We start from the raw sequence: 15,901 nt of genomic DNA on the forward strand, positions 1-15,901 counted from the left end.
AGCTGCCAAGTGACGCTGAGTGTTGTTTTTGATGGTGCCTGTTGCCAAGCTGCTGTAGCAAATGATTGATGTGGTAGTGCCTGTCCACAGGATGTGTTGCCATTATTGTATGATTGCTTTGAGTGATGTCTCTTTAAGAACTTAGTATGTTAATGAGCTAAGTACCAGGATGTATTCATGTGACAAGAAGCCATAGTCACTCTGCGCTGTAACACCCTGGACAAAGGTTCTGTATATAGTTTGTTCTGTATTGTATGTACTAGTTTAGCTGTTAAACCTAGAGATCTTCAAGGAACTGGAATCCATGTACCTCATTATGTTGTTTAAGATAACACAAAGAAACTCATGACAGCCATATCCCTCTTTCACCAGCCAGTGAATCCCGAGTGCAATAGTTGACATTTAGGGCCTTGTCACCCTTACAAGCATCTTGAAGTGGAGATTTGGGAACCCCAGTGGTCGCCTGGCCCTGCTACCTCACCAAAGAGAAGGTCCTTGGGTATCCGACCACCTTCCATCCTGCGGAGGTGTCCGATCCACCGAAGCTGCCTCTGTTTGATTAGTGCCAACACGCATGGGAGCTTTACATTTGAGAGGACTGCTGCATTTGCAATTGGGAATGGGCAATAAATGCTGGCCTTGCCAGCAATGCCCACATTCTGTGAATGGAGGAAAAAAAAAGTTTTTATCCTGCCAGGATATATCCATAATATGCCGCAGACAAGGAAGATGGAAATTATTGAGCTGCTATTCCTGGTAGCTGTAAGTTGCCCATGTTTCACAGCCATACTGCAAGGTGCTGAGAACACTGGCCTTATAAACTGTCAGCTTGGTGTTATTCCATGCGCATTTCGCGATACAGCCAAAGGTAGTAGCGGCTTTTCCTATGTGTGTATCGAGCTCTGCATCAAGGGACAGATTGTCTGTCACGGTGGACCTAAGGTAGCAGAGTTTGCTAACCGTCCCCAGTGTGGGGGTGTTTAGTGTGATCGGGGCGGAGATGCAACACCATGTCCCATGACCAGGGTTTTCTTGACGCTTATATTTAAGGAGAACAATTTACGTTAGCTGTTCTAATATAGGTATTATGAGCTCTTTTCCCCAGTTTCTTCATGCCAATAAAGTTTTCAGAGTATAATTTTACAGAATCTCACCATTCATTTATAAAATGAAAACTACTAAATTACAGAATGTAAATGGACATTCACATACAAACAAGCCAACAGTATTCTATTTCCAAACCTAGTGCTGTGACAGGTCCTTTTGGGCCTCCTTATACGAGAGACAATGGATACGCGCCTGGAGGTGGTCAGTGGTTTGTGAAGCAGCGCCTGGAGTGGCTATAAAGGCCAATTCTGGAGTGACAGGCTCTTCCACAGGTGCTGCAGAGAAATTTGTTTGTTGGGGCTGTTGCACAGTAGGCTCTCCCCTTGCGCCTCTGTCTTTTTTCCTGCCAACTACTAAGTCTCTTCGACTCGCCACAATTTAGCCCTGTCTTTATGGCTGCCCGCCAGCTCTGGCGAATGCTGGCAACTGACTCCCACGACTTGTGATCAATGTCACACGATTTCATGTCGCGTTTGCAGACGTCTTTATAACGGAGACATGGACGGCCGGTGGGTCTGATACCAGTGGCGAGCTCGCTGTACAATGTGTCTTTGGGGATCCTGCCATCTTCCATGCGGCTCACATGGCCAAGCCATCTCAAGCGCCGCTGACTCAGTAGTGTGTATAAGCTGGGGGTGTTGGCCGCTTCAAGGACTTCTGTGTTGGAGATATAGTCCTGCCACCTGATGCCAAGTATTCTCCGAAGGCAGCGAAGATGGAATGAATTGAGACGTCGCTCTTGGCTGGCATACGTTGTCCAGGCCTCGCTGCCGTAGAGCAAGGTACTGAGGACACAGGCCTGATACACTCGGACTTTTGTGTTCCGTGTCAGTGCGCCATTTTCCCACACTCTCTTGGCCAGTCTGGACATAGCAGTGGAAGCCTTACCCATGCGCTTGTTGATTTCTGCATCTAGAGACAGGTTACTGGTGATAGTTGAGCCTAGGTAGGTGAACTCTTGAACCACTTCCAGAGCGTGGTCGCCAATATTGATGGATGGAGCATTTCTGACATCCTGCCCCATGATGTTCGTTTTCTTGAGGCTGATGGTTAGGCCAAATTCATTGCAGGCAGACGCAAACCTGTCGATGAGACTCTGCAGGCATTCTTCAGTGTGAGATGTTAAAGCAGCATCGTCAGCAAAGAGGAGTTCTCTGATGAGGACTTTCCGTACTTTGGACTTCGCTCTTAGACGGGCAAGGTTGAACAACCTGCCCCCTGATCTTGTGTGGAGGAAAATTCCTTCTTCAGGTGACAGGTATGCTCAATAAAGTCAGTTAATCCAGAAAAATTCTCCTTATCTCAAAGTGGCTGCAACTAGTCTTGAACAAAATAAGGGTGAGAATGTATCAGAGGCTTGAAGCAGCTACATAGCTTAGCCAGAAAGTAACATCAGAGGTCCAGAACCAGAAGTAACCACATAATGTTGCTAACCATTCTGAGAAAATAAACATTCATACCGGACAAAAGCTGGGCATGCCCCAGAAAGTTTCCTTGAGGAAAATTATAAAGAATTTTGAAGCTGCATTTCTCACAGCTTACTTCTTCGATCTAATTTCATTGGGGAAGGATGCGAAATAAAAGCAACTGTAGAAACGATTCTCAGAAACTATTACCTCATCTTAAAACTTTTTTACCTTGAGTTTATGCACAACCAATAATTAGGTGTAAAATTGGTTCTTTCAGTTTTCTTTCCAGTATATTTCATAGGTTCTGACAGCCTTCCAACGAATTGAACTTGTTCATATTGACATTCAATTCCAGGGAGAAAAGCTGATAGTATTTCACAAGAAAAAACAAACACGTGGGTTGAAAAGCTGATGGTTGGTATGTTTAGATAATAAATGGAAAAATATGGTTTGATTATTGAGGAATTTTGTTAACAGCTCAGCAAAATGGCTCTGCTTATTTGGATCTCAGATCAGGACTTGTAGAGCAGGACTTGAACATGCCTAATAAGTGCCACTGAACATTTGAGCACTATTGTGCTTAACCTGGTTGAGTTAATCCTACAAATGCATAGGCTATTCACCATGTGATCACAGAATCACATAATAATACAGTGCAGAAGAGGCCCTTCGGCCCATCAAGTCTGCACCGATGCATTAAAACACCTGACCTGTCAACCTAATCCCATTTGCCAGCACTTGGCCCATAGCCTTGAATGTTATGACGTGCCCAGTGCTCATCCAGGTACTTTTTAAAGGATGTGAGGCAACCTGCCTCTACCACCCTCCCAGGCAGGGCATTCCAGACCGTCACCACCCTCTGGGTAAAAACAGTTCTTCCTCAAGTCCCCCTTAATCCTCCCGCCCCTCACCTTAAACATGTGACCCCTTGTAACTGAACCTTCAACAAAGGGGAACAGCTGCTCCCTATCCACCCTGTCCATGCCCCTCATAATCTTGTACACCTCGATTAGGTCACCCCTCAGTCTTCTCTGCTCCAGCGAAAACAACCCAAGCCTATCCAACCTTTCTTCATAGCTTAAATGTTCCATCCCAGGCGACATCCTGGTGAATCGCCTCTGCATCCCCTCCAATGCAATCACATCCTTCCTATAATGTGGCGACCAGAATTGCACACACTACTCCAGCTGTGGCCTTACCAAATTTCTATAGAACTCCAACATGACCTCCCTGCTTTTGTTATCTATGTCTCGATTGATAAAGGCAAGTGTCCCATATGCCTTTTTCACCACCCTATTAACCTGCCCTCCGCCTTCAGAGATCTATGGACAAACATGCCAAGGTCCCTTTATTCCTCCGAACTTCCCAGTGTCAGGCCATTCATTGAATACTTCCATGTCACATTACTCCTTCCAAAGTGTATCACCTCTCACTTTTCAGTGTTAAATTCCATCTGCCACTTTTCTGCCCATTTGACCATCCCGTCTATATTCTCCTGTAACCTGAGACACTCCACCTCACTGTTAACCACTCGGCCAATCTTTGTGTAATCTGCAAACTTACTGATCCATAGTCATCTATGTCGTTTATATAAATGACAAACAATAGGGGACCCAGCACAGATCCCTGTGGTACGCCACTGGACACTGGCATCCAGTCACTAAAACAGCCGTCTGTCATCACTCTCTGTCTCCTACAGCTAAGCCAATTTTGAATCCACCTTATCAAGTTACATTGTATCCCATGTGCATTTGCTTTCTTGATAAGTCTCCCATGTGGGACCTTGTCAAAGGCTTTGCTGAAATCGATGTAAACTACATCAACTGCACTACCCTCATCTACACACCTGGCCACATGCTCAAAAAATTCAATCAAATGTTTTAGGCATGACCTCCCTCTGACAAAGCCATGCTGACTATTCCTAATCAAATTTTGCCTCCAAGTGGTGATAGATTCTCTCCTTCAGAATTTTCTCCAATAGTTTCCCTACCACTTACGTGAGACTCACTGGTCTGTAGTTCCCTGGCTTATCTCTACAACCTTTCTTCAACAGTGGGACCCCATTAGCTGTTCTCCAGCCCTCTGGCACCTCCCCCGTGGCCAGAGAGAAATTAAAAATTAGGGTCAGAGCCCCTGCAATCTCCACCCTCGCCTCCCACAGCATCCTGGGACACAAATTGTCTGGACCTGGAGATTTGTCCACCTTTAAGCCTTCCAAAACCTCCAATACCTTGTCACTCCCTCTGGCAATTTGCTCAAGAACCTCACAGTCTCTCTCTCTAAGTTCCATATCTACATCCTCATTCTCTTGGGTGAAAACAGATGTGAAGTATTCATTCAACACCCTACCAATGTCCTCTGGCTCCACCCACAAATTTCCCCCTTAGTCCCTAATGGGTCCTACTCTTTCCCTGGTTATCCTTTTCCCATTGATATACTTATAGACTATCTTGGGATTTTCCCTACTTTTACCAGCCAGAGCTTTCTCATATCCCCTCTTTGCTCTCCTAATTGCTTTCTTAAGCTCCATCCTACACTTTCTGTGCTCCACTAATGCTTCCGTTGATTTGTTCTCCTTGTATTTGCTGAAAGCCTCTCTCTTCCTTCTCATTGTACCCTGAGTGTTTCTGGTCATCCATGGTTCTCTGGGATTGTTGCTCCTACCTATTACCCTAGAGGGAACGTGTTGGGTTGTACCCTCCCCATTTCCTTTTTGAATGCCCCCCACTGCTCTTCTGTAGATTTCCTGACAAGTAACTCTTTCCCGTCTACCTTGGCCAGATCCTGCCTTATTTTACTAAAATTCGCGCTCTCCCAATCCAAAACCTTTTTTTGCAACTTGTCTATTTCTTTCTCCATGACAAGCTTAAATTGTACCATGTTATGGTCACTATCACCAAAATTATCCCCCACCAACACATCAACCACCTGTCCGGCTTCATTCCCCAGAATTAGGTCCAGGACTGCACCCTCTATGTTGGATCCTCTACATATTGGGCTAAAAAGTTCTCCTGTATATATTTTAAGAACTCCACTCCATCTAAGCCGTTAACACGATGACTATCCCAATTAATGTTGGGAAAGTTGAAATCACCTAATATAATTACCCTATTATTTTTACACACCTCTGTGAATTGCGCACATATTTGCTCCTCAATTTCCTGCTGACTATCTGGGGGTCTATAATAAACACCTAGCAATGTGGCTGTCCCTTTTTTATTCCTAAACTCTACCATAAAGCTTCATTTGATGCCCCCTCCAAGATATCATCTCTCCTTACTGCAGTAACTGACTCCTTAACTGATAAATGTATGTTTGTGCCGGGAGGTGCGCAGTAGGAGTATATGCTCTGCAATTACTAACCAGCTAACTGAAAACAGTAGAAGTTGTGTAGATTTTTTTTAAAATGGTATCGCCATTCTTTTGTTTTACTAAATGTACCATTAATGGTTTAAAAATAGATACCCATCCTTTCTTTTCCCTTTTTTCTGTTTGACAGGATGAAGTGCATGAGCGAGATCGGTTTAGTGATTTCTTATTAACTAAACTGAGGGATCTGATGCAGAAACATCCATCTCTAAGACTTATACTTTCTAGTGCAGCTCTGGATGTTAATCTCTTCATCAGATATTTTACTGGCTGTCCTGTAATTTACAGTAAGTAAAAGCTGTTGAATAGCATTTTTATTACCTTGTATCCTGAAATTAGTTTGTGCTATTTGCTTTGCCAAGGCCTCAAAATAATTTGGATGACTATCAACCTTTTTTGTATGTCCTGTAAACTGTTTGGTTAAACAATATTTAATATTGCCACAAGAGTAGACTTTTTCCAAGTGAAGATAGTTTGTTACAATTATTAACATTTGCTACTTCAGGTAAATATGGTCACAAATTTGAATTATGCAAGGAAATTAAGCTGTTGATAACATGATGGTAATTTGCACTAAATTGTTAGTATTGTTTAGACCAGAAGGATGGCTGGTATGGGAAATGAAATATCACAATGATGCAGTAGGTGATACTTTTCAAGGTTGGATTAATGTACATTGGACAAATCAGAGGGAGCTTCTCTGCATTTGTATTGTACCTACCTGGGGCTCCTTTATGCTGACACTGGTCGCCTAAAATGAAAATATGTTCCCATTTCCTGTAAATAATCCATGTTGAGGCTTTGTACAGTACAACTCTGACCTTGATATCCTACTGTGTGCACTGCTCACATCTATAGGGGGCATAGTCTAAAAATTAGGACCAGACCGTTCAGGAGAGATGCTAGGAAGCACTTCTTCACACAAAGGGTGGTAGAGATTTGGAACTCGCTCCCACAAACAGCAGTTGAAGCTATAACAATTGTTAATTTTAAATCTGAGATAGATTTTTATTAAGCAAAGATATTAAGGGATATGGGCCAAAGGCAGGTATATGGTGTTAGGCTGCGGATCAGCCATGATCTCATTGAATGGCGGGACAGGCTCGAGGGGCTGAATGGCCTACTCCCATTCCTATGTCCTATATATCATGCATGCATTAAGTAAATGGAACAAAATGTATTTTTGTTCATAGATTCTTGGAGCAATGTGCCTAGGTGCATGTCTTTTGAGGGGTTAGTATCTAAAAGAGGATAAAAGAATTCTGTTAAACTAGGCAATTAGTTCTTTGAGAATATGAATTTTAGGTAGACTTATTACTAAACAAAGGTTACCGAGTGGGGAAGTGGATTATGTGTATGTGTCGCTATCTGTTTAATAGAAGTCACCAGGGAAAATTGGAGCTTAATGTACTCCGGGGTGGTTCCTTCTTTGGCTAACGTGGATAACTTTTCTTGAAGCCAGCTGCAAGACAGCATCCAATAGTAGTGTGTTTCCATTCACATTGGCTTCATGGATACTGTAGGGAAAAAAATGTTATTTCCATTACAGATTAGGGTGTTGTGCAGTGCAGCTCTGGTGGGGTTGACCTTGGTTCTAAGTTGACCTTAAGATGCAAGTTACTAGAACCCTGCTACCATTTTTTTTTTACATTCTGTTAGCTCGGCTAGATTCTCCCATGAGCAGGAATTTGTCGTTATCCCATAGGGTAAAACCAACTGGGACACTTGCTTTTTTAAAAAAAAAAAGTTGCATTTATATAGTACCTCAGGATGTCGCTAAGTACTTTCTGAATTGTTGTCACTGTTGTAGGAAACACAGCAGCCAAATTATGCACAGCAAGCTCCCTCAAACAACACTGATAAGCAGCAAGTAATGTTTGTTATGAAAGTGCTTTCATTTTTAATATTTTTATTTGAGAACTTGTGTGAAAACTGAAAAGATTCCATTATATGTGTTTTTTAAACCAAGTTCACTGACAAGGCAAGATGTTGCTTTAAAGCCTCCTGTGCTGGAGACCACCTGTGATTTGAACTCAGAAAACAGCAGAACCCTTGGTGACTTGGGGGGAAAATGGTTACAGAGAAGCCACATGTCAAGGTTTGTGGGGGTCAGGATGTTTTGGGTTTGAACATTGTTTTCACTTTTAGTTGGAGTGTAAACTGTTTGAAGACATTTGGTGTTTTCCTGCCAAGGAACAAGAAACCACCTAGCTCACCACCTTCTCTACCGTTCTGAAGAAATCCTGCCAAGATTCAGTGTGGGGAAAAAATATCCCTGGTGCTGTATAGCTCCTGAAGAGCTGGGAAAAGTCCTGCGATTCAAGTGTGTGCTGGCAAAAAAGCCTCAATGCTATATTTCTCCTAGAAAGCCGCCTAGAATAATTCTCGACATCTCCAGAACGGACTGCTCCTGAGATGAACCCAGTGACTTGTCTCCATATACCTGGATGCCAAACCAAAAAAGGGACAACTGACTTCCTTCCATATCATCATCTGTTTGTCGTCAAGAATTAGTAAATATTTGGCCAAAGTAGTCTTTTTTTGTTTTTGTTTTCTGTTTTTTCCTGTGTGTGTGTGTGTGTGTGTGTGTGTGTGTGTGTGTGTGTGTGTGTGTGTGTGTGTGTGTGTGTGTGTGTGTGTGTGTGTGTGTGTGTGTGTGTGTGTGTGTGTGTACGCGCGCTTCTGTCTGTTAACCAATTTCAATCCATTGCAGTATATCCCCAATCCCATGTGCTCTAATTTTGTTTACTAACCTGTGTGGGATCTTATTAGAAGCCTTCTGAAAATCCAAATACACCACATCCACTGGTTCTCCTTTATCTACGCTACAAGTAATATCCTCAAAAACATGATTAATCTCCCTTTCACAAATCCATGTTGTCTATGCCCAATCATATCATTATTTTCTAAGTCTTCAGTTAACTCATCCTTTATAATGGATTCTAACATTTTGTCTACTACTGACGTCAATCTAACAGATCTGTAGTTCTCTGTTTTCTCTCTTGCTCCCTTAAATAGTGGGGTTACATTTGCTACTTTCCAGTCTGCAGCAGCCCTTCCAGAATCTAAAGAATTTTGAAAGATAACCACCAATGCATCCACTACCTCTATACCTTCAATCCTCTGGGATGTAACTCATTTGGTCCAGGGGATTTATCAACTTTCAATCCAATTAATTTTTTGAGTACTACCTCTTATTGATACTAATTACTCTCAGTTCTTTATTATTGCAAGTCCCTTGGTTCCCGAGTATTTCTGGGAGATTTTCTGTATCTTCCTCCGTGAAGACAGACAGAAAGGAATTGTTTAGTATCTCTGCCATTTCCTCATTCTCCTCCACATACTCTCCTGTCTTGGCCTGCAATGGACCCACATTTGTCCTTGCTAATCGTTTCCTTTTCACATACCTAAAGAAGCTTTTACAGTTCGCCTTTGTAGCTAACTAGCTTGCATTCATATTCTGTCTTCCCTTTCTTTTTCAGTTTTTTGGTCCTCCTTTGTTGGACTCTATATTGCTTCCAATCCTCAGGCTTACCACTTTTTCTGGCGACCTTATAAGCTACTTCCTTTGACCTAATGCAGTCTTTAACTTCTGTTGTTAACCACAGTTGATTCACCTTTCCTGTTGGGTTTTTGGGTCTTAGAGGAATGTATATTTATTGTAAACCGTGTAATATTTCTTTAAATACTAGCCATTGCCGGTCTACTGTCAAATCTTTTAATGTTTTTCCCAATCCACCGTAGCCAACTTGCCCTTAATACCTTCATAGTTTCCCTTGTTCAGATTTAAGACCCTAGTTTCAGAATGAACTATATCTCTTTCAAACTTAATGTTGAATTCTATCATATTATGGTCACTATTTCCTAATAGCTCCTTTACAGCAAGGTTATTAATTAGCCCGTTCTTACTGCATAATACTAAATCTAAAATAACCCCATCCCTAGTTGGTTTTTCAACATACTGCTCCAGAAACCCATCTTGTACATACTCCAAGAATGCATCCTCCACAGCATTAGTGCTAATTAGGTTTACCCAATCTGTATGTTGTCATACTAGGTCCCACCTGCCAAGAATGAGGCATATCAATTTTGTCATGAACATTGATTTTTAACTGTGGTGTTGGAGCGAGGAAATGACTTGTTAAGCAGATCAGCTGTGGCCGAAAAAACATTTACATACTAACAGACATCGAAGGTGAGGAAGTGCAATCCAGAGCCTGCTAGGGAGGATACAATCCACAAGGGCCAGGACTGGTTAGACCAGCTTGTCACATGACTAACTGGCTATTCCAGGGTTTTTTTGAACTAGCCGCAGAGTTTGAACTGGGTAAGACTGTTTGCTCCTGGACTGAGAAGATCTCTCCTGTCTGCTCCCATTTCTTTCTCACAAGTCTCTGAATCCACTGAAGACACATGAACCCCAAGAGAGAAGTCTCCTATACTGAACAACGACTGGGCCCCAACGAAAAGCAAGATCTACCTACAATAAAGGACTCTACAGTGAGCCCAAAGAAGCGTAACAAAAACTCTTCAGATATTGCCTCAAACTTTTCACTTAATTTTTCTTCTCTTTTCTGTTTCTATATTTGCATGTGTGTATTGTGTATGCATGCTAGTGTGGGCGCTTCGTGTATCCGTAGGCGTCAACCAAATTAGAGTTTAAATTCAAGTTTAATAAATTTCAACTTTTTTTCTTTAAACCTAAGAAAACCTGTTTGTGCTGGTTTCTTTGCCTTATAATTGAAGAGTGAACAAAGATTCACCAAGGAGGAGCTAAAAACCATGTTTAAAAATAAAAGCCTGTTACGGTAAGACCAGATGAAGGCTGAGAGGGACCCCTCAACACCTTTCTCACCTGTTCATAATGATGTAAATTGAAGCTGCCCATTAATACTGTGTTGCCCATGCTACACGCAGCTCTAATTTCCTGATTTATACCATTCCCATCTTTACTACTACAGTTTGGTGGCGTATAAACAACTCCCACCAATGTTTGCTGCCCCTTGCTGTTTCTTGTTTCGACCCAAACTGATTCTACATATTGCTTCTTCGATTTAAGATCCCCTCTCACTAATGCACTGGTATCGCCCCTTATTGACAGCGCTATTCCACCTCCTTTTTCCCTTTCGCCTATCCCTCCAAAATGATGAGCATCTGTGAAGATTCAGTTCCCAGTCCTGGTCACCCTGTAACTATATCTCCGTATTGGCAATTAAATCATACCCATTTACCTCTATTTGTGTCTTAAAAACATCTACTTTGTTGTGAATGCTGCGTACATTCAGATAGAGTGTCCTTAACTTTGTTTTAACATTATTATTCATTCCGATCCTATTTGATGTTTGCCTTTGTCTTGTCTGACTTCTTACATATGTCATTGGTACCAACGTGGACCATGACCTTTGGCTGTTCACCCTCCTCCAGTAGAAAGTTCTCAACATTTGACTCTAAGTGTCATAGCATTCGGACAAACGTGGGCAAGGAAAGCTTTTGCTGATTTTGCTGATTAGCTACACCTCCCTCAGCTGATGAATGAGTACTCCTTGTTGAATAACACTTTGCAGAAGCACTAAGTGTAGCAAAGGCGCAGAAAGTATTCTGGGTGGGGGACCTAACTGTATTGTATTGTGCAATGAGATGGGATTAATTCATGACCTCATAGTGAAGGTGCCCTAGGCAGCAGTGATCATAATATGATTGAATTTTACATTCAGTTTGAAGGAGAGAAGAGTGGGTCTAAGACTAGTATTTAAAACTTAAATAAGGGCAATTATGAGGGCATGAAAGCAGAGCTAGTAAAAGTGAACTGGCAAAGTAGGTTCAGGGATTGGTCAATAGAGATGAAGTAGCAGACACTTAAAGGGATATTTCAGAATACACAGAACAGATGCATTCCAATGAGAAAGATAAATTCCAAGGGGAGGACCCACCATCTGTGGTTAACTATAAAAGTTAAAGATAGTATCAAACTTAAAGAAAAAGTATTTAATTGCACAAAGATGGGTGGCAGGTCAGAAGATTGGGCAGAATATAAAAAACAGCAAAGAACGATTAAAAGAGTAATAAGGAAGGAAAAATTAGAGTACAAGAGAAATATAAAAACCGATAGTAAGAGTTTCTATAAATAGTTAAAAAAGAAAAAAGTTAACGGTGAGCATTGGTCCTATAGAAAGTGAGTCTGGGGAATTAATAAGGGAAAATAAGGAGATGTCAGATGCATTCAACAGGTATTTTGCATCGGTCTTCACTATAGAGGATATAAGTAACATCCCAGAAATAGCTGTAAATCAGGAAATGGAAGGGAGGGAGGAATGCAAGAAAATTACAATCACCAGGGAATTAGCAAATTGTTGGAACTGCGGGCTGACAAGTCCCCGGGTCCAGATGGACTTCATCCGAGGGTGTTAAAAGAAGTGGCTAGTGAGATAGTTAATGCGTTGGTTTTAATTTTCCAAAATTCCCCAGATTCACAGAAGGTTCCATTAGATTAAAAATAGAAAATGTAACTCCTTTTATTCAAAAAGGGAGGGTGCCTGAAAGCAGAATTAGAAGCTATTAATAAAGAAGTTCTAGCAGGGCATTAAAAAAAACTGAAGGTAATCAGGCAGAGTCAACATGGTTTTGTGAATGGGAAATCATGTTTAACCAATTTATTGGAGTTCTTGGAGGGAGTTACATGTGCTGTGGAGAAAGGGGAGCCAGTAGATGTACTGTACTTAGATTTCCAGAAGGCATTTGATAAGGTACCACATCAAAGGTTATTGCAGAAAATAAAAGCTCATGTTGTAGGGGGTAGCATTTTGGCATGGATAGAAGATTGGCTAGCGAACTAACAGTAGGCATAAATGGGTCATTTTCTATCTAACTCTGCCGTAAAAATATTCAAAGACTCTGCTTCCACCGCCTTTTCAGGAAGATCAGCCATGATCTTATTGAATGGCGGGGCAGGCTTGAGGGGCCGAATGGCCTACTCCTGCTCCTATTTCTTATGTTCTGGTTGGCAAGATGTAACGAGTGGTGTGTCACAGGAATCAGTGCTGGGGCCTCAACCTTTTACAATTTATATAAATGACTTGGATGAAGGGACCGAAGGTATGGTTGCTAAATTTTCTGATGACACAAAGGTAGGAAAGTAAGTTGTGAAGAGGACATGAGGCTACAAAGGGATATAGATAGGTTAAGTGAGTGGGCAAAGATCTGGAAAATGGAGTATAATGTGGGAAAAAGTTGTCCATTTTGGTAGGAAGAATAAAAAAGAAGCATATTATCTAAATGGTGAGAGGATGCTGTGGGTGTCTGAGTGCATGAATCGCAAAAGGTGAGTATGCCGGTTCAGCAAGTAATTAGGAAAGCTAATAGAATGTTATTGTTTATTGTGAGGAGAATTGAATACAAAAGTAGGGAGGTTTATGCTTCAGTTATATAGGGCATTGGTGAGACCACATCTGGAGTACTGTGTACAGTATTGGTCGTCTCCATTTAAGGAAGGATGTAAATGCGTTGGAAGCAGTTCAGAGAAGATTTACTAGACTAATACCTGGAATGGGCGGGTTGTCTTCTGAGGAAAGGTTGGACAGGCTAGGCTTGTATCCACTGGATTTAGAAGAGTAAGAGTCGACTTGATTGAAACATATAAGATTCTGAGGGGTCTTGACAGGGTAGATGTGGAAAGGATGTTTCCTCGTGGGAGAACCTAGAACTAGGGGTCAATGTTTAAAAATAAGGGGGTCTCATTTAAGGCAGGGATGAGGAGAAATTTTTTCCGTCAGAGGGTTGTGAGTCTTTGGAACTCTCTTCCTCAAAAGGCGGTGGAAGCTGAGTCTTTGAATATTTTTAAGGCCGAGGTAGATAGATTCTTGATAAACAAGGAGATGAAAGGTTTTTGGGGGCAGGCAGGAATGTGGAGTAGAGGTTACAATCAGATCAGCAATCATCTTGCTGAATGGCGGAGCAGGCTCGAGGGGCAAGTAGCCTACTTCTGCTAATTTGTATGTTCGTATAGATTCAAAACTGAACTAGCAGCTCAAAACTGGGAATCCATGAGGCACTGTAGGCCATCAGCAGCAGAATTGTATTTCACCGCAATCTATAAACCTTGTTGCCTGGTGTATTCCTCACACTACCATTACCATCAAGTCAGGGGAATAACCTTGGATCACGGAGGCGTGTGGAAGAGCTTTCCAGGAACAGCACCAGGCACAGCTAAAAATGAGGTGCAAACCTGGTGAAGCTATTGCATACTTGCCTCCATGTTAAACAATGGAAGCAGCAAGCTATGAGCAGAGCTAAGCCATCCCAGAACCAACAGATTGGATCGAAGCTCTGCAGCCTTGCCACATCCAGTCATGACACTTGGAAAGCAACCGAATGTACTCCGCAAGGGAACCTCAGTGTCCACCACCAAGAGAGGCTCAGTCGCACTGCTACCGAACGAGCATGTTGAGTCCTGAAGGACATAGTTACGAGACTGGGACTGGGCTTGCTTGGTGATGTTGGAGAGCCAATACGAGGGAAGGAGTGATGACTGCATTGTCCAGTGGCGGTGAAGTTCTGTCTTCACACTGAGGGTGTCCCCCATTGTGTTGTGTGGCACTGCCACCCTGTCGAAATGATTCAGATTCTAGCAGCAGCAGAGTTGTATTCCACCACAATCTAACCTTGTGGCCCAGCATATCTCACTCTATCTTGACCATCAAGCCAGGCAACCAACCCTGGATGAGTATAGAAGAGCATGGTAGGAGTCGCACGAGAAAACGAAAATGAGGTGTCTACCTCATGAAGCTACAACACATGTTAAATAGCAGAACCAGTAACCGCCCTAAGCGATCCCAGAACTAACGGATTGGATCAAAGTTCTGCAGTCCTGGCACTTCCAGTCGTGAATAGTGTTGGACAATTAGACAACGAATAGGAGGAGGAGGCTTCATGAACATCTCTGTCCTCAATGATGGCAGAGCCCAGCACATGAGTGCAAATGCCAGGGCTGAAACATTTGCAAGCATTTTCAGCCAGAAGTGCCAAGTGGTTGATCCTTCTGGGCCTCCTCCTGAGGTCCTTGCCCTCTCAGAAGCCAGTCTTCTGCCAATTTGATTCACTCCATGTTGTGTTGAGAAATGGCTCAGTGCAATGGATACAACAGAAGCTATGGGCCTCAACAACGTCCCAGCTGTAGCGCTGAAGATGTGCTCCAGAATTAGTCATGCCAAGCTGTTCCAGCACAGCTACAACACTGGCATCTACCTGATGAAGTGGAAAATTTGCCCAGATCTTTCCTGTCCAGCCAATTACTGCCCAATTCGTTGACTCTCGACAATTAGCAAAGTGACGGAAGATCTTGTCAACTGTGCCATCAAGTGGCATTTACTTACCAAGAACCTCACCAAAGCTCATTTTTGGTTCTGCCAGGACCACCCTGCTCCAGACATTATTACAGCCTTGGTCCAGACATGGATGAATGAGCTGAATTCCAGAGGTGAGAGTGATTGCCCTTGATATCAAGGTAGCATTTGATCGCATGTGGCATCATGGAGCCCTAGTAAAATTGAAGTCCGTAGGAATGGGTAAAATTTTCCATTGGCTGGAGTCATACCTTGTACAAACAAAAATGGTTGTGGTTGTTGGAGGCCAATCATCTCAGCCCCAGGACATTGCTGCAGGAGTTCTTCAAGTCCTAGACTCAACCATCTTCAGCTGCTTTATGAATGACCTCCCCTCCAACATCAGATCGAGCATGGGGATATTCGCTGATGTTTGCACAGTGTTTAGTACAATTCGTAACTAATAAGATAATGAAGCAGCCTGTGCCCATGTGCAGCAAGTCCTCAACAACGTTCAGGCCTGTGTTGATAAGTGGCATGTAACATTCACGCCCCACAAGTGCCATACAAGGGCTATCTTCAATGAGAGAATCTTCAAACCTCCTCATGGTAATACCATTGAATGCCATCATCAGATCCCACACCATCAACATTCTGGGGGTCACCATTGATCAGAAACTTAACTGGACCAGTCACACA

The 15,901-nt window shown here is 42.6% G+C and overlaps 1 protein-coding gene across 6 annotated transcripts in view; it reads left to right on the forward strand.

The window, feature by feature from the left end:
• Positions 1-15,901, forward strand: part of ythdc2 (YTH domain containing 2) — a 175,707-nt gene that overhangs the window by 26,403 nt on the left and 133,403 nt on the right. For all 6 annotated transcript variants that reach the window (XR_010974877.1, XR_010974878.1, XR_010974879.1 and 3 more), the window contains one exon: positions 6,016-6,172. Coding sequence is in view for 1 of the 6 variants with exons in the window: in XM_068029854.1 (XP_067885955.1) it covers positions 6,016-6,172 (157 nt within the window). In the remaining 5 variants the exon portion in view is untranslated. The remainder of the gene's footprint in view (positions 1-6,015; positions 6,173-15,901) is intronic.

The sequence above is a fragment of the Heterodontus francisci genome, chromosome 4 (genome assembly GCF_036365525.1).
Source record: "Heterodontus francisci isolate sHetFra1 chromosome 4, sHetFra1.hap1, whole genome shotgun sequence".
NCBI classification, from domain to species: Eukaryota; Metazoa; Chordata; class Chondrichthyes; order Heterodontiformes; family Heterodontidae; genus Heterodontus; species Heterodontus francisci.